We start from the raw sequence: 18457 nt of genomic DNA on the forward strand, positions 1-18457 counted from the left end.
TAGGTTTTAAAACATCCCTGCGTTTCTCCTCCTAAACTCCGCCTCCTTCAAAAGCCACGCCTCTCCTTTCTCCTCGCTTCGTTTCCCCTAAGGTTCTCCTCCTCTCGCTCCCTATTACAGTAGTCCGTTTGAAAGCCACGCCCTCTTTCCCCTCCACTGGGATGACTAAGGTAGGGCCACGCCCACCGCGCGTGTCATCAGCACGTCCTTTGGCTAGCCACGCCCTTTTCTCGCCTCCTCTCGTTGCCGCTTCCGCTTCATCCCTTTTACCAAGATCGAGCCACGCCTCCTGGTCGATCCACCAATGAGAAGTTAAAACCGACCGGCCAATGAGAACAAAGGAGCGAGACATGCAGGGCTCTGGTTGGCCAGCGTTGCTTGATAGACGGAGCGAGTACACTAATAAGTTGTGAGTTAGAGCAGGAGGCTCTGGGTGTCTGTCACAGACCACGCCCCTTGACTGTCTTGATGAAGGTATAGAGTTAAGCCCATCTAGTGACAACCCCAACTTCCGGTTAAAAAGGGAAAAAAGGCAATGAACGCAGTCAATGGCTGCATCTGCACTGGAGAATTAATCCAGTTTGACACCGCTTTAACTGCTGAGTGGCATGTTAGAGAGAACAATAGTTGTGGAAAATGAATTAAAATCATATTGTGCATGGTTACTTCAGTGAGAGTACTGTATGCTAAATACTGGAAAATGATAGATAGATAGATAGATAGGATGATTGTGCCCCTTCAAGTCCTTTCCTACTCATGGTGACCCTAAAGGTGAACCTATGATGGGGTTTTCTTGGCAAGGTTTGCTCAGAGGAGGCTTGCCATGGCTTTCCCCTGAGGCTGAGAGAGTGTGACTTGACCAGGGTTATACACTGGGTTTCACGACCAAGTGGGGAATCATATCTACACATATACATATATGGATGGATGGTTGTGTCCCTCCAAGTCATTCCCTACCTATGGTGACCCTAAGGCAAACCGATCGCACGGCTTCCTTGGCAAGGTTTGCTCAGAGGAGGCTTGCCATGGCCATCCTCTGAGGCTAAGGTCCAGCATTCCCATTATAAACTGACTTTGCTTGGAAGCAAAGGCAGACTGTGAATATGTGTGCCTTCAAGTCGCCTTATGACAACCCCACGAATTTCGCTGGAGAGGAAGCCTCAGAGGTGATTTCGCCACTTCCTTCCTCGGAAACATAGGTCCAAAACACACTGCAGAAATAATAGTTTGAGACCGCCTTAACTGTCTTGGCTCAGTGCTAGGGAATCCTGGGAATTGTAGTTTATTGTGGCACCAGACCTCTCTGACAGAGAAGGCTTACAAAACTAGCTTCCAGAATTCCCTAGCGTTGAGCCAGGGCAGTTTAAAGCAGGGTCAAAATGGACTCCTTCTGCAGTGTGTTTTGGTCCATAGTCTCAAGCGGTTATTCACAAACTTTGGTCTTCTAGATGTTTTGGTCTTCAGCTCCCAGAATTCCCGAGTGGCGGGTGGGGATTCTGGGAGATGAAGTCCAAAACACATGGAGGACCAAAGTTTGAGAATCACTGGTCTGTGACTGTTAATGAGTTGAACAGAACTGGTCCAAAGCACGACTCTGGAAACCAGGGTTCGAATCCCAACTCAGCCATGGAAACCCACTGGCACGTCCCACTCTCTCAGCCTCAAAGGAAGGCAATTGAAAACACCCCTGAAGAAAAACGGTTTAGCTTAGGGTTGCCATAAGTGAAAAACGACTTGAAGGCAGGCAACAACAAACCTGGGATTCATTGTTCTCCCATCCAAGTACTGTATTAACCAAGGTTGACCCAACTTAGCTTCCAGGATCAGACAGATCTGGCTGCTTTTAAGGCAGTGGCTCCCAAACCGATCCTCCAGATGTTTTTGGACTTCAACTCCCAGAATTCCTGACCTTTGGCCCAGCTGTCTGGGGCTTCTGGGAGTTGCGGTCCAAAACACCTGGAGGACCAAAGTTTGGGAATCGCTGCTTTAGGGTATTTAGGCTGACATAAACCCCCGTGACACATGAAATCCAAGGCGAAATGACGACAGACAAGCCGCTCTCCCCTTGTGCATAGTTCTTTTTATGTTTTGCACATCCATCACTAGGAAAGATTTAAACGCTTTTCAAAAAGGCTAAAAGACAAAAACTGTACAAATTTACTAAAGCACGCCATGATAGTTTCCTTTTTCCTTTTTAGTACATACAAAGAACTGTTTGGTAAAGAACGTTACAGGAGGGGCATCGCTGTGTGACCCAACCAGGATGCTCATCTGCTTCAGCAGACTCCCAGCTCTGCAAAATCCTAGGTATGTATATAGGTCCACCGACAGACCTAACAGCCTCAATGAAGGTTTCTGGGGCCGACACCAGATCCTAAAGATGGACTACTGGGGACAGGGATGCAAAGGAGGGAGACTATAACTATAACAGTCGGGATATTCAACTGGCAGCCTGAATAGAAGGCTTAGTCCAGTGGTCTCCAAACTGGGCTCTTTAAGAGATTTTGGACTTTGGCTCCCAGAAGCCTCAGCCATGTTGGCCAATAGCCTGGGATTCTGGGAGCTGAAGTCCAAAAACCCTTAAAGGGCACAGTTTGGGGACCACTGGTTTAGTCCCTCAAGGCAACTTTCAATGAGTCCGACCCCATTTTTTCCAAAGCGGGGGAAATTTGACAAGGCCCATTCCTATGGAATTTAGGTTTTCAACATTGCAAGAAACATTTTTTAAAACCTTCCGATGCGGCACCTAACATGTACATGCATCCAAAAAGAGAGCATTATTATTATTATTATTATTAGATTTATAAATATACGTATTAGTTGCTAAGGCCACTCTTCCTGAATGACAGTGTTATCTAATGCCAATTGTGAACACACTGGGTGTCTGAACACTGTCTAGAAGGTGCTGGGAGGAGAGAGGAGGAATTTGGGGTGGAAAAATATACTCCTGGCCTCTGAATTGTGGCCCATCTAGAGAACGGAGTCCCTGCTACCCAAATAAGTGGGAGAGGGCTATGGTTGCATTATGCGCCCTGGAAACCGGTCCAGTTTAGCAAAGGGCCAAACTCAGAAATCTGGAGCATTATATGCTCATAGAGCAGCGATTCCCAAACTCTAGCCTTCCAGGCGTTTTGGGCTTGGGCTCCCAGAATCCCAGACCACTGGCCAAGACATTGTTATACCAGAGTTTGGGAATCAATGCCCTAGAGTTGACTGCTCCTGCTTGATACACACTGAGCCAAAAGATGCAATGGTTCATCTAAGAGAGGAAGCAAACATCAGTTACTAAATTAAGGCATCTCTTCCTTAAGTGCAGAATCGGCATCTGCAGCAATGGAAAAGATTTTTTCTTTTTTGCTTCTCAAAATGGCATCAAAGGGGGGGAAAGAGAGATTAGAACAACTGTATATTCGCAATCTTGATAAATCACAACTATGTACAGCCAGGGACCTCACTGGGTCTACCTTTTAGCACCCAGGCTAAAATAAAATACACAAAAAAACCCTGAAGGGTGGCACATCTTGCCCCCAAATGCCCTCTAGGGTCATTCACAACACTTTTGAGGGTCCCAGGAAAAGCCTTTAAACAAGAAGTGAACAGGAACTGACTTCTCAACTACTTCTTGTTGTAATAATAATAATAATACTAAAAGCCTCGTCCTTGCTCTGGGGTTACACCCCCGAGAGCGAACTTACGGGCATTTGAAGACAGAAAATTATGATTTCTTTGTGAATGGGTGGGACCTGGCTTGCAGAGTTTCCTGGAAAGGGCCAATGTGACCCTCAAGTCCCTCTCTATGATGTCCAGGGCTACTTTCTCAGCCAAAGAAACACAGCCCAAGTTCGGGGGGGGGGGGAGGAGGAGATGATAGAAGGGTTCACTCCCTTTCCTAACCTTTCTGCCCACCTCCAAAACCACCGCTCTGTTCTCCACACACAAAAACCAGCTGCTCCTCCCAGCAGGCACTGCCAGCAACTTTTGGGCATTTAAATTCTGACACATGATCAGCTTGCTTCGAACGTTTGCCGCCAATTCCCGAACATGGTTAAAAGGGGTCATGAGCGAGGCAGGGGAACAAATCTAACACGATCCATGGATGCTGGTTGTCGTTTTTGGATAATAAATATTCTCGATAAAAACCCATGATTAGGAATTCACTTATCTGGTTACAGGGTCAACTATTTCCTTTAAAAATAGAAACACACACACACACACTGGATTGGAAGCAAGGTTGTGTCCCTACCTGAAAATAAAATATCACATACGTTCTATACCAGAAAAGGCCGGATTCTTCAACACACATATAAACGATGCAAAGTAAGTGCATTTGAATAACTGCTCTTAGTTGGCGTAATTGTAGGATTTCACTATGGTTTGACATAATTAGTCATGAAAGTAGCATTGATACTAAAGCCCCGACTTTAATTGCTGAAAAGGTGGTACCGGCCAACCTTTGGGCTTCAAAAGGACCAACGTACTTTCAGTTTTCTCTCTTCAGTCACTAGCAGCTAGAAATGTGCTCCTTTTTATCAGCTTGACTGACTAGGATTTCTGTTCCATTACCAACTCAGCAAGCGGCAGGATTTGACCTGACCCTTTTCCCAAAACAGAGAATTGGAAATCACTCGTTTTACTTTGAATTGGAGAAACAGAACCTGCCTTGCTCAGCACAAATGGACAAGAGATGTAAGGAAAAGAACTTCAACTAAGGGGGAAAAAGTATCTCTTCAGGGGTGGACAACCCCTGGAAGGTAGAGAGCAAGTTCAACCCTCACTGGGGGGTGGCTTTAGTTATGGGGCTAATAGGGGAGCATTTGAGGGCAAAACAATTTGGGGCTGAGGAGTGTCTTGGCAGCCACAAAACCAAGCCTGTGGACTGCATGCAGGCTGCAGAATGCTCTTTGTCCACTCCTGCTCTGAGATAATTAAAACAGGGGGCTTAATGTAATATTCAGAGGACCAGAGATGACACAAAGCGTCTCTCCACTGTCAGAAAAAACAGCAAATGTCCCTGAATAATCCACAGAAGGAAAGACATTCCTGCTGGATTGGCTTACCTTCTCACCAGGACCAACTTTTCCCACTATAATAAGCTGGGTCAAAGAAGGCACAGCAAGCTTTCCACTATAAGAATAAATGGCTCAAGTACCAAACTGCCATCAAGATAACAATTCCAACAGTTTCAGGAATACAAAGGATAGAAGTATGTCACTTGAAATGCAAGCAAGCAGCATTTTCAGGGTCACTACCAAAGACATTTGTGGTTCCTTCATTACATTCAACATTTTCTCTCTCTTTTTTAAAAGAACTGCCTACATTCAGTCTGAAGGAATCATGAAAAAATATACAACCTAATTTTGAGAAGTAAGGAGGGACACAACCCAGTCCTCTCTTGCAGAACAGGATGAGGGCTTGTGGGCACATGCCCCTGCCATCCAAGCCACACACACACCCACACATGCACACGCACGCAAATATACAATATATATGTACACAGAAACCTTTAAAAGGAGCTTAGAATGGCTGCATCGTACGGCAAGTCTATGAAATGCATTCCTGCGTCAACTCCAGTCAAGGCCAGGAGAAGAAGTTGCAGTCCATCCTGGGTTTTAAAAAAGCTCAGTGTTAAGAAAAGATCCCATCGTGATTCCAAGTGAAAACTGTCTGTTATTCACAACAAACTGGCCAGGCTGGTGGTGGGTCCATTCTGCGCCTGGAACTGTACAGGGGGAGGTCCATCGGTCCACTGCAGGTAAGCGGGGAAAGAAAAGAATTTGTTTTGAATGATGCAGGTTGACTGATTTTACTGGCCACGTTTCACTTTTCTCAAAAACAATACTCTTGTTTGGCGACTTGCAATACAGAACCCTTCTACTGATGTTTAAAAGCAAAGGCCTAAATCTAAAGCTAAACCAGTAAAGCAGCACTAATGAACCACGATTTACATCAGTGTTGACTTCCCACTTGGTAGTGGAGTCAGTGGGAAGTGTGACATGATGCAGACAAAGGGAAGGCAGAAAGGAGTCACACAGGGCCTAGGACTTACCGTGATGAGGTTGTGCTCTGGAAGGCTGCAGGCTTCAATGTGGTCCTGGAGCAGTTGCTGGGAAAAGTTCTGATGCATTTGTGCAGCTTCGTGGGCATCGATGGCATTCCCACATGCTTTGTTCAGGTCTTTTTGGAAGGAGGGAGAGACAGACTTAGTAAAGTTTAAACCTCTCATGGCGGTGAGCTTCCTTCCAATAATTTATGAAGCACTATGTACATTGGAGATCCATAAAACCCCACAGGTTTGTGGTGTTTGTGGAGTGAAGAATGGGATAGTGTATAACTTGTTGCGTACCCATGGAGTTACAGCCCATTCCTTTAAACCTGGGTTTGGGAATCTGTAGCCCTCCAGATACTGATTGTGCACAACTTCCTTCATCACTAGACAGCCTGGCTTTGGCTGATGGGAGTTGGAATCCAATAAGCTCTCAAAGGCCACAAGGCTCTTCAGCCCTGAATTAAGACTTACCTCTCAAGAGTGCCGATGACCACAGCTGGACAGACATATCCGGGATCTTGCTGGCCAGCTGCATGGCAGGGACTACCATGTTGTTACTCTCCTAGGGGATGACAAAAATGTAGTCAAATGATGTGGGCAATAACATGGATTATTTCTTTTGAGTGTGCTACAGGGAACAATCCCTCTGCATCAAACAATAATGGCACGATGCTGCCTCTCCCCTTTAAAATCAAGCCCTCAAAGAATATTTGGTAGTATTAACTCAAAAATATCTCAACCAGGGGTCCAAACATTGTGAAAGTAACTGACTCCCCCTAAAGCAGTGCATTACAAACATCTGATACAGATTAGCTCATGGAATGACTTGGTTGTTGGAAGAACTGTTAAGTGAGAATGGCCATTATGCTCCAAACCCTTTGCATTGAAGCGAGAGATATGAGCAATACTGGAAAGACTTGTATGGCTTACCCTGTGATTCCCCAAAACATAGAAGATGTGGCCCAGAAGGACAAGGGAGCAGGCAGTTAACCGGTTCAGGTCTTCTGCATTTGACATTTTCAGTGTCTCTCGCAAAAAACGCCTACAGAACCAAAAGATGTGTACATGTGTGTGTTATTTTGTCTGGTATGGAGGTGCACTTAAAGCTGGTACCCACCAACAACTGCAATGTGGGTACTTTCCCACATTGGTTTTCCAAACCACTACTAAGTGGACAAGCTAATTGTGTTACATATCTAGTCTTCTCCACCTTTATTCATTTTAACCTAGTAATGATCTGAAGATCTTTTAGATTTGTCAAATAATGAACGTATATTCTAGAGCAGAGACTCTTGCTGCAATTTCACAACCATCTTTAGACATGTTCTCCTGCTGAACATTAATGTTAATGTTCATAAATGAGTACATCCTCATTCCCCACCCTTGCTTTTATTTATTTTTTGCTTCTTAAGTTGCTCATTCTCTTGTTCATTTCTCTATATAGTTGCAGTTCTCTCTGTTTCAAACCGACCCGATGCACTTGGGGGAAGGATGGGCAACTCGATGTTGTTGGACTCCAACTCTCATCAGCCTTGGCACTTCCAAAAGTGAGGAATGAAGAGACCTGCAGAACCACCATCATCCTAAAGGCCATCCCTGATGGGGGGGAGGGGGGAGGTTGGTTAGGCAAATCTCATTTTACTAGAAGGAAAGAGTGATCAGAGCAGGGAAGCCTGCTTTTCTTTACAGGAACCTAACTGGTACAGAACTAGGGAACAAAGCCATGGTCAAGCCACTGCATCATTGTAGTCATACCTGATGATGTGACCAGCCCTAAACCCTACCTTTTAGGCCAAGAAGTGCCCCAATCAAAGGAATTCTGCCATGGTCCAGATCAGGGTGTTATACTGGGAGACATTGTCTGCAACGCTATCCTGGTTGTGGGGTGCATTAAGAACAGGCAGCTGGAGAGGCCTCTTGGGGTCCTGCTGCAGCTCTATGCCTTAGTGCACCTTGCAATCAGGAGAGCACTGCAGATGTCATTTATCAGAACCCCAATCCGCAACTCCTTGGAAACCCTTTAGCTGGGGAGCAATGGGCCTGAAAAAGTAGGATTTTGCATTGAGACATCCCTTCTCAACAGCTCAAACTTCAGCACCTTGGAAAACCTTCATTCCCAGCCTCGGCCCTCAATTGCCTTTACCCACCCTCTCCTGAAGGATGAGACAGCCCAACAACCAATCCTGAAGAACTCACTTGGCTTCATTGTATCTCCCTTGAAAGAAGGAGAAGAGTCCTCGGATGTAGAAGGCGGCAGCTCGCAGGCAGTGAGAGCTGGAGAAAAGGCAAATCAATCGATCAGCCAATCACTTTATTCATATCCCACCAGTTTTCCAAGAATGAGATTCAAGGCAAACATGTGACCACAGAAGCATGGAAATCATAACCGGTAAACGCACCTCACAGGGAAGTTGTGGTCAGGATTTATCCTTTCCAATAAACTGTAAAGCTGGAGTCGACAAGAAAAAAAAAGAACATAATGTTAAAGGAAGGAAAATAATGTTTAAAAATTCCTATTTTCTTATACAAGGCAAATAAAAGTAGTAAAGATCTAAAGCCAAGAAATTCCAACACCTGGACCACCTTGAGTCCTTCCATTGGGAGAAAGGTGGGATATAAGAAAATAACAATTTTTGTAAAGTGTCCCTGAATGCCTAATTACAAAAAAAAAAAAGTAGAATCCATGAATACATATTAGTGTGTCACTGAGGGCTGTGTGTGCACCACAACTTTAAAGGGTATTGAGGGAAAGTTGGAAAGCAACTGTTTCCAGAATATCCGTGCTTCAGATTGCAAAAAAGCATCCCCAAAACAAAGCTCCTCACCACAATGACTCACACAGATACATTCTGAAGCATGTGAAGCATTGCCTGATGAAATCTCAGAAAAGCCAGGCGAAAGGGGTTGGCAGAATTTTGTATACTGTACAATGGGACTTGAGCATTCATGGATTTTGGTACCCAAGGAGGGTCCTGGAACCAAACCACAGTGGATACACCAAGGGCCCACCATATTTGGAGCACCCAATTAGGGGAGGTTGATACAGTTAAAATTAATTCTTTCCCCTTAACCCCTTACTAAAAATACTATAAAACTATCTATTCCCCCTCCCCCTTTTTTAATCCTGGTCAATCTGAACTTCGTAGATAGTCCAAACCCATAGGCAAGGCTCCTACCTCTTGATGCCGGTTCCCCTCCCTGATGTAGACACTTGCAAGGTTTGTGACGATGAAAGCCCACAACTCCTGATGGGTAGTAAGCTGTAGTAAAAGGAGGGGGGGGGGAACAGCAGAGGTACCATTAAAATATGGCTATAGTTCTTTTAGTCTAATGCCAGCCCAGATTTTTCAAAGAATGAGCATTGATGTGGCAAGCCATTTCACACTGGGAATGCTGAAACCAGTCTTACCCGGAGTGCTGTAGTGAACTGTGCTTCTGCGTTGTCCATGCAGTTGACAGATATGCAGTATAAGCCCTGCAAGAGGAAAGAAAAATTAACACTTCAGGAAATAAGAAACTCTGGTCACTAGAATGGGAGAGGAGAAGAGTGGTAAGTGTGAACACACACACACATGTGTAACTGAGCCTCTGTGCATCTCAAAACTAGAGGTAAAGACAAGAGGCAAGACACATCTTTGCAACTGTGACTTAATGGGTCATTTTGTCTCATAAGTAGTTTTAGCCTAATTAAGTGGCACACAAAAGGAATCAATTAAAAAAGGCTATGCGGTGCATAGGCATGGTTTTTAATGGATTGGGAAACTGCTAGAGAGCCATAGAGAAAGATCTATTTTAAAGGGAGGAAAAGTTTTCTGCTCCAGCTGCACTGAATGGAAATCCATAGGTCCTTAGAACAAATGACTTCCACATATGCATGTTCATTAGAAAAGTGCTATGTGGCAACAAAAGCAGTTGTAACAGGGGTGGGTTATACTCACCAAGAGAGTGTGCAACTGAGCAGCATGGTTAGAGAAGAGCCTGGGGGACTGCTGGCATAGCTGACAAACCTGCGAGATCTTTTGGCAAACAGGTGGGTGAGAAAACACAGAAATAGGTTGTTGTGTGGCTGCAATGAATCTTGCCTACACAAATTACAAAGGCTCATTCCTGCCCTCTGTCTTCTATTTTTGCTCTGCCATGGCAATGTATTTTCTCCTCTCAGTGCAGTTTGTAGTACAGTACCTCAATAAAAGTATCTCAAATTGAGGAAAGAGAAAGCTTCACAGAAGTGGCACATTTGCCTCCACCAGATCATGCCCTTTGAGGATGAGCATTACCCATGAAGTTGGACAGGGCTCCAAATGAGTCAGTTTTGTGGCTCTCTAGACACAACGTACTGACATGTTTGGATTAAAATGTCTAAAATTCCCACCCACTGGCCAAATTGCATAAAGGGAACAAAGCTTCCCAATCTCTGTGAAGCAGGGGTGGTGAAAGTGCAACCCACGGGCCATGTGCAACCCACAGTAATGCTTTTATGGTCTCCAAAAAAGGGGGCAAGAGGGGCAATTTCATCATTATCTTCCCCCATGGACTGGACAAGAGGAGCCTTCTTTTTAAACAGAAATGAACTGAAGTCAACATCCAGATCATTCTGCTGAAGGAAAAAAGGCCTGTCTTGGGCCCAAACTGGCCCAGTGGAGGCCCAAAACATGGTTAAATTGCCAGTGCGTGCATTCCTCCAAGCTCCTGGGCAGGGGGCACAGATGACACAAGTACTGCAGCCCACCAACCACTAACAGTTGCCCACCCCATCCATATGTAAACGCTTCCTGGGCACTGTTCCACTTTTGGTGAGCACAAGATGTTCATATCATGAGATCAGACAAATCCTTTTCCCCAACATCTCGATCACAAAGCACCCAAGAGCAGTTGACAAGCCAGTCTTTACCTCCTGCAAGGCTGTCGCTTTGTGACCCGTGACGAGGCGGCACATGATGATGTGTTCCAACAAGATCACTTGGAAGGACGACAAGATAGGGCTGCAGTCCAGCACTAGGTAAGAAAAGTGGCATCTTTAAAGGGGCCGCTGTGCTCACAGCCCCTTTGCCCAGAGCAATATAAACAGCAGAGGCAGCCATTTCAGGACACAAAAAAGCAGCTGTTCTGAAATCTGGTCAGCATAAAAAGTCTTACTGAGCAGAACCACCCTCCACACAAGTCACCTTCATTGGGCAGAAACAAGGCATGACAAAAGCCACCTGCCACAAGCAGTTATCAAAAGGTCCTTCCACCGCTCAAAATCACAAATGTTTAACAACAGCTATTTAAGCAACACTGAATTAAGCAGTTTAAGGCAATGCACGAAGGAGACAACTTAATTTATACTTGAGGCTGGTTTGAGATAGGAACAAGTATTAGCCATGGGAAAGGGATCATAAAGACAAGGCAAAGGGGGTTTTGCGAGAGGAAAATCTAACATTTATGTGGTGCACTCGAGTAGACAATCCCTGCCAAGACACAGATAATGTTTCTGCTACTCACTTTTGAGTTTCTCCAGCTGCATCAGCGCTTTATCGGTGTACTTCTGTGCCTTTTCCAAGTAGCCAGCTTGCATGGAATGCATCACAGTGACCTGGTGGAGAAGACCAAGAAAGTTCACTGCTGTTGCTCTGCAGTCCTGTGACAAAGAGACTCTGCCCTGCAGCAGTCCAATGTGGGATGCTGCATGGCAGGAGTAGCAACTATCGCAAGCAGAAATAAAAGACTGCAGCCATCTCTATGATCAACATGGAAGCTGCCACACCACCTGTAAATCTGCATTTTAAAAGTCCTTTAAAGTGCTAATTAACAGTCTCTTCTCATCTTCCCAAGGCAAGATCAGATAAATGGGCTACAGCCACACAGACAGAGAGAGCCAGTAGCTTACCAGGTAAACCAGCACACACATATGCTCCTTGGGCAGCCAGTGGAAGAGATCTGCAGGGTTACTGGGCAGGATCTCATCATCGTGGAGGGTGGAGATGGTCTGGATGCACTGCTGGAGTTGCTTCAGGCAGGGCTTGACACTTTTCACCTGAAAAAGGGAAACGTCTCACAGAGGAAAAGCCCATGTAGAAGGTAGCAGGCTCCGCCTGGCGATTGAAACATAGAAGCCAAAAATGGGGGCTCTGATTTCTGTCCTCTTTATATTTCCTTCCCCCAGATTGTGGCATTTCAAGTCAACAATGCAACATTATTGCCATCAAAACAGGGGACAGAATATCACTGTTAAAATGTCCAAAAGACACATTCCTCTCTAAATAAAAGGGTTCGGGGGGAAAGGGGAAACTTTTTTGCCCACCGGAAATACCAACCACATTATCCTATAGCAGTGGTTCCCAACCTTTCTAATGCCGCGACCCTTTAATACAGTTCCTTATGTTGTGGTGACCCCCAACCATGAAATTAGTTTCATTGCTACTTCGTAACTGTAATTAAATAGGTGTTTTCCAATGGTCTTAAGCGACCCCCATGAAAGGGTCATTCGACCCCCAAAGGGGTCCCGACCCACAGGTTGGGAACCACTGTCCTATAGCAACAGCGTGGTGTATTGGTTTGAGCATTGGAAATCCTTGGCCATGCAAACCCACTTGGGACTTGGATAAGCCCCACTCTCTCAGCCTCAGAGAAAGGCAACGACAAATCTCTCTGAACAAATCTTGCCAAGAAAATCCCATGATAGGTTTGCCTTAGGGTTGCCATAAGTCAGAAACAACTTGAAGGCAAACAAAACTGTTGCAGTTAGCACTTCACTTGCTAAACAAGAAAATGGATAAAACTATAATAAATGACACTTTTTTGCCATTTTAATACATGATCTTGCCTCACAAGTGAAACCAGAGCCTACCATTTCCCTACAATTATTTTCCCCCTTTTGATCTCCCCAAAGCAGCTTAGAGAAAACAAGACCCATCCTTCAAACTCCCAGCTGCCCATCCCATTTAAAGCAGTTAGAACTTTTCCACATCAATGCAATTATGTGGTGGTTACTTGGGTCTCATTCTGTGCACTGACCTGACCAGCATCCAGGTAATGTGTCACCTGCAGCACCAAAAAGAACACACGTAACGACTCCTTCTGGATGGGGTTCCCCTGCCAGTTCTCAACAATCTGCCCACAAAGTGTGAGGAGCGGGTGTACCTCCTGCAGCTTCCGCTCCATGAGGAGAAGCTGTGAGAAAATGGGAAAGAGGAAAGAAACAGGTGAGCTTAGGAGGGGAGGGTTCAGAATGCCAAAGAAACAGAATCCAAAGGAACACACCCAACATCTTTCCTAACACCAGACCTCCTGGGTGCTTGGGTTTTCTCACGAAGGCTACAGAAATAGGCAAATTATAGCTATAACTCTAAAAGTGCTACTTAAATGCACCAACCACAACAGTAACAGAAACAGTGCTACTGACATAGCACAGATAGTGGTATGATACTGCTTTAACCGCCATGGTAACATGCTATGCAATCCTGGGGTTTGGAGCACTAATTCCACAGGATGGAACCATGGTAGATGCTCCACAAAGAAGGCTCACAATTTCCCATCATGCTTTCGATCATTTCACCAAAAGATGCACACAAGACTTACCATGCCTTTGCTTAGGAGAAACAGTGCTCTGGAAGAAAAGAAAATGCATTAAGATCGCAAAATGCAGGAGAGACTTATCAGACACACAGCACATTCCGATCAACCAAAGGCCTGTGGTTTCCATATTTTAATCTGTATCTGTATCTTAACAAGGAAAAGCAGGACTTTATCAGGGGCTTCAGTGGCAAGATGATATTGCAAATATGCACAGTTCTGAGGACATGTGATACTAGATCAGGATGTATAAACACACACATAGAAATGCTAGCAATTCTCTAGTGGTAGGGAGTAGAAATCCTTTTCATCACCCAACTCCCAGTAAATCCAGGCCCAGATCTCTCAGTGCAACTGGTGAGAAATCAGCAGAAAGGATTCAACAGTGGGTATCAAGGTACGCCTGGAGGGCATGACAGCTGTGCAGACCACTAAAGATCTTCGTTCTAGAACTCTCTACTGCTCTCTCTTGCAGATACAAAAATTAAGAGATGACCTACCTTGTATATTCTGATCCGACCACCCGGGCGTATTCGGCTCCAACCCCCAGAAGATCACAGGCAGAGACCAAATCTTTCTCAAGTGTGTGAAGTTGCTGGTTAAGAAACACATGTATATATTATAAGAAAAATACAAAAGTACAAAAGATAAAACGCCCCACTTAAATGCTCCACCCAGTAGTCAAAGTCAAACCTGTAAACTACTGTCCACCTGGTGGACAACCAGAACGGTCTCTAAGTAAGCAAGAAGGAATATTTTCCATACAGTTTTCCAAAAGCAATTATTTCTCTCTCCCCTGCCCTGAACTCTTCAATTTTGGCCAGAAATGACTTCATCAAACAGACATGAGAAGACAAGGTGGTAAAAAGACCAAGGACTAGTAACTGGTGCATGCAGCTTTATCTGAAAGGCTAGCTGCAATCTTCAGTTACCTCCATGTGATTTGAGGATTGCTGTTTGTTCTGCCTGAGCTGGCCAGCTCCTCAGAGGTTTTGACAGGAGAGTGTCACCCAACCCATGTGTCCTTTCTGCCAGCTTGCACAAATGCTTCTTTCTGATCTACACCTGCTATAGAAGATTCTCTCCTCCTCACCCCAGAGGTTTCAGCGTTTTCATTGTGCTTTAGCCAACCCAGACAACGCCTAAAATAAACTTACTGCAAGTTGGAAAAGGAGACGGCAGTGCCAGTAGGGAGTCTGTTGGGAGATCTGGATGGCTTTACGCAGCAGCGGCTTTGCTGTATCCACAGAGTTCTAGAAAAGCACAAGCAACAAAATCAACTGGAGAATACGAAAGCTGTCAGGGGTGGAGGCTCCGCAGTTAACAGAAAAGAGCAGATTCAACCATGTTCACGCTTTGCTCAAACTGAGGAGGACAGACATTCACAAGGAAACGGCTTAGTTTATTTCAATGAAATAGCTGCATGCAAATTTTAACATGTAAAACAAGCCAACTGAATTCTCTTGGCTCATCCTTATTTTGCACTGAAATAAACCATCCTTTTAAGCCCCTTTTAGCCATCTCACATAACACTGGCATTAAAAAGAAGAAGCAATCTCCACATACCTCTTGGCAATACAGCTCAGACAGGAGGCTCGCAGCTTCAAATTTGACATCTTCGAACTGTGGAATCTGGCGGCACTCGAGTTAAGCAAATACGTTGATTTTCTACTGGCTCAAATTGGAACCAAACTGTTTTAGAACTGCAAAGGGTTTTGAAGGACGCCTAATCCATGTTGCTGCTCACTGACCCACAAGCGTCTACTTAAATGTCTCCAGAGAAGGAGTTTGTAAGATCCATCGGTGATTCCCAAAGTGAACTAAACTGATGCTTCCCTTAACATGGCACACAATGGAAGCAGCAGGGTTGGCTCATGTTTTGCTCATAGAACCGTCCCACACTAAGCATCCTAGTAATTTTACTATCCTGGCCTCAAAGAGAGATGCATACTTAGCTCCAGAGAAAGATGAAAAGCCCTCCCTCCATTTTTACTGCTAACACCTTAGAGATAAGAACAGGCAGCGTTTGCTGGACTTGATCCCTTTACCCGCTGCCATTCCTCTCTTCTCCTTTTGTGTCATGCCTTTTTAGATTGTACACCTGAGAGCAAATTAGTTATCGGCAAGGTGCTCCGAGAACCTCTGTGGCTGAAGAGCAGGGTACAAATAGTTTGTGTGTGTGTGTGTGGTGGGCCTTCCGTTTTGGACTTATAGGCCTGTTACAGACTGTCAAAATAAAGTTGCTTTGGGTCTCTTTGGAGGTATGCTGTTTAAATGATGCCTGGGTCCTAAGCATCCAGAAGCTGCACCAAAGCTGCACTCCAGTGCTTAGGAATGCTTTGGGGCGACCTCCGGACTCTTAGGACCCAGGCATCATTTAAATAGCATACCTCCAAAGAGACCCAAAGCAGCTTTATTTTGGCAGTCTGTAACAGGCCATAGTGACCCTAAGGCAACCCTACCATGCGGCTTCTTGGCAAGATTTGTTCAGAGAAGCCTTGGCCACTGCCTTCCTCTGAAGCTGAGAGTGTCACTTCTCCAAGGCCACCAAGTGGGTTTTAGGAGCAAGCTGGGCCTTGAGCCCAGTTGCAGTCCATGGCGTTAGTATCCTACGTTAGTACTCTACGCTTCGGCGTTAGTGCTCTGCGTAAAAGGAAGGACCTGGTTGGAAAGCTGTACATGGGACAACCCCGGCTTTTCTAAAACCGGAACCAAAGGATACATGCTGTGATATCAGCCACTGTGAAAGGAAAGAGGAAGAAAAACAAGCAATCATTCAAAACAATCACCGCAAGATTCGAAGGGAAGAGAATCAGGGGGAGATAGCGATTATAACACTTTATTTATATAGTGCTGTAGGTTTACAGGGATGGAGAGAAAGAGAAAAGGGCTGCAACCGCACCGCTTTCGCTGCCATGGGCCCATTTACACTCGTCCCTCCCTATTTGCTAGGGTTAGGGGCACAAGACCCCCATGAATATGGAAAAAGCGCAAATAGCAAAATCATCATGTTTTTAACTGAGAGGACACCTCTCTAGGAATCTCTAGGTCCTCCAATGCAACTCTGTGGTCAGCATCTGTTGGACATTGACCATAGAGTTGCACTAGAGGAGCGCCAAAGGCCTAGCAGAGTGTCCTGTCTAGGAATCTCTAGTTCTTTCAGTGCAACTCTTAGTTACAGTAGACCATAGAGTTGCGCTGGAGGACTTAGCGGTTCCTAGAGAGGACACTCTAATAGGCCTTTGGAGCTCCTCCAGGGCAGTTCTATGGTCTATGTCTGACAGATGCTGACCATAGAGCTGCGCTGGAGGACCCAGAGATTCCTAGAGGGGACGTATGCATCAGATCTGCGGATAATGAAACCCGCCAACATGGAAGCAGCCAATGCGGAGGGAGGCGTGTGCCTGACTCACCGCCTTCTCGAGGTGCCCGCGCGCCTGCTCGCCGTTCCTGGTGTGGTGGTAGAGGACGGAGCCGAGCTGGAGGTGGGTGCGGGCCTCGACGCGGGCGGGAGGCTTGCGGGGCAGGACGGCCTGGAGGCAGTGGACGCAGAGGCGCACCTTGGGCGGGCTGGAGGTGCGGAAGTGCTCGGCCAGGCCCAGCAGCGCCACGTACCACGACTCCGAGGCCCCGCCAGCGCCGCCTCCTCCTCCGCCTCCGGACGACGCCGAGGACGAGGAGCCTCCGGAGCCGTTGTTGCCGCCGGTGCTCGCCTCGGTTTGCTGCACCACCGCCGCCGCCCCGGTGCTCCCTCCCGCCGATTGCGATGGAGGAGGAGGAGGAGGCGGTTGCGGGGCCGCCGCTGACGAAGAAGCCGCCGCGGCTGAGGAGGACGCAGCCGCGGAGGAGGCCGGCGTCGTCGTCGAGGCCGAAGAAACCGCCGCCGTCGTCGTCGCCGCTGTTGTTGCCGTCGAAGCCCCGACGGCGGCCATCTTAGATTTAGCGCAGGACAGGAGAAAGAAAAAGATGAGGGGGAATGTGGAAAGGACCCGGATAGTGACAGCACCGCGCATGCGCACCCGAGCGAGAGGAGGCATTGCGCCTGCGCGGTTGGCGCAAAGGATGACGGGCGGCCCAGGCTGAGATGAGCGCGTCGGCGATAAACAGGAAAAGGCGTCGCGCCGCGCATGCGCGCTCGGCGCAAAGGATTGTGGGAAAGCGAGTCTTCACGAGTAAAAGCTGTTTTGAGAGGAAACAAAAGAAGTCTCGGCCTCCCGGAAGTGGGAATAGGTTACTATCGCGAGAGTTTCCTTTCTCCCGCTTTTGTTTGTGGGAGGTTGTTATTAAATAGAAACACGGATACCTTTTGGGCCCTTCAGCCAATTTTTTGCCCCCAAAAGTGACACATCAGCCATTTTTATATCTTATCCGTTTATAATTTATTTTGTATTTTGACGTACATATGACACATCAGTCATTTTTTTGCATCTTACTTATTTGTGCGTTTCCTTTTTTATGTCGCCTTTCTCCCCCCCAAAAGGGACCCAAGGCGGCTCACAAAATAAAAACATTTACAGTTTATAGTGCAAAACCATCAAATGTTGTGTCATCTAATTAACTAATTTCATTGTTGTTGTGAGCCTTTGAGGCCTAATGGCTTTATTTGTTTTGCTTTGGCTTTGTTTCCTCCTCCACATTGCCTCATGGGAAATGTAGTTCCCATCCACGCGCCAATCACCCCTATTGACCAATCCGGAGAAAGGGGAGGCTCTTCCGTAAATCTCGTGGAACCTTGCGCGTCAACTCTCGCGAGAACTCACCTTAAGGGGAAGCGTAGTCCGTTCCTCTTCGGGGCCTTCCCAGTTTTCGACCGAAGAGGCCACAAAACGGAGCGGAGAGGGACTAAAACAGCTCAGG

The 18457-nt window shown here is 46.3% G+C and overlaps 1 protein-coding gene across 2 annotated transcripts; it reads right to left on the reverse strand.

Annotated features, from left to right (window-relative positions):
- Nucleotides 1-2060: 2060 nt before the first annotated feature.
- Nucleotides 2061-17735, reverse strand: MAU2 (MAU2 sister chromatid cohesion factor). 2 transcript variants are annotated; one of them, XM_042477897.1, is made up of 19 exons: nucleotides 17014-17717; nucleotides 16323-16340; nucleotides 15167-15232; nucleotides 14758-14853; nucleotides 14101-14195; nucleotides 13607-13634; nucleotides 13043-13198; nucleotides 11916-12062; nucleotides 11531-11621; nucleotides 10938-11041; nucleotides 9985-10062; nucleotides 9456-9521; nucleotides 9223-9306; nucleotides 8446-8495; nucleotides 8243-8320; nucleotides 6977-7088; nucleotides 6518-6608; nucleotides 6047-6174; nucleotides 2061-5746 (listed from the first exon to the last, which is right to left on the reverse strand). In XM_042477897.1, exons 1-19 carry the CDS (start codon nucleotides 17635-17637, stop codon nucleotides 5672-5674), a joined length of 2187 nt encoding a protein of 728 aa, XP_042333831.1. In that variant the 5' UTR covers nucleotides 17638-17717; the 3' UTR covers nucleotides 2061-5671. The 2 variants fall into 2 exon arrangements, with proteins under 2 accessions (XP_042333831.1, XP_042333832.1); XM_042477898.1 differs by lacking the exons at nucleotides 2061-5746; nucleotides 6047-6174; nucleotides 6518-6608; nucleotides 6977-7088 and adding an exon at nucleotides 7117-7642 and having other exon boundaries at nucleotides 17014-17735.
- Between the last annotated feature and the right edge of the window lie 722 nt (nucleotides 17736-18457).

The sequence above is a fragment of the Sceloporus undulatus genome, chromosome 7, assembly GCF_019175285.1.
Source record: "Sceloporus undulatus isolate JIND9_A2432 ecotype Alabama chromosome 7, SceUnd_v1.1, whole genome shotgun sequence".
NCBI classification, from domain to species: Eukaryota; Metazoa; Chordata; class Lepidosauria; order Squamata; family Phrynosomatidae; genus Sceloporus; species Sceloporus undulatus.

Bases quoted from the DNA above. Each gene is read 5' to 3' on its own strand.
- MAU2 (XM_042477897.1), bottom strand. From the start codon at position 17,637: ATGCCTCCTCTCGCTCGGGTGCGCATGCGCGGTGCTGTCACTATCCGG. The intron at 14,854-15,166 runs GTATGTGGAGAT...GTGCTTTTCTAG, and splicing joins CTGAGCTGTATTGCCAAGAG to AACTCTGTGGATACAGCAAA. The intron at 11,042-11,530 runs GTGAGTAGCAGA...TTTCTTACCTAG, and splicing joins GCAGCTGGAGAAACTCAAAA to TGCTGGACTGCAGCCCTATC.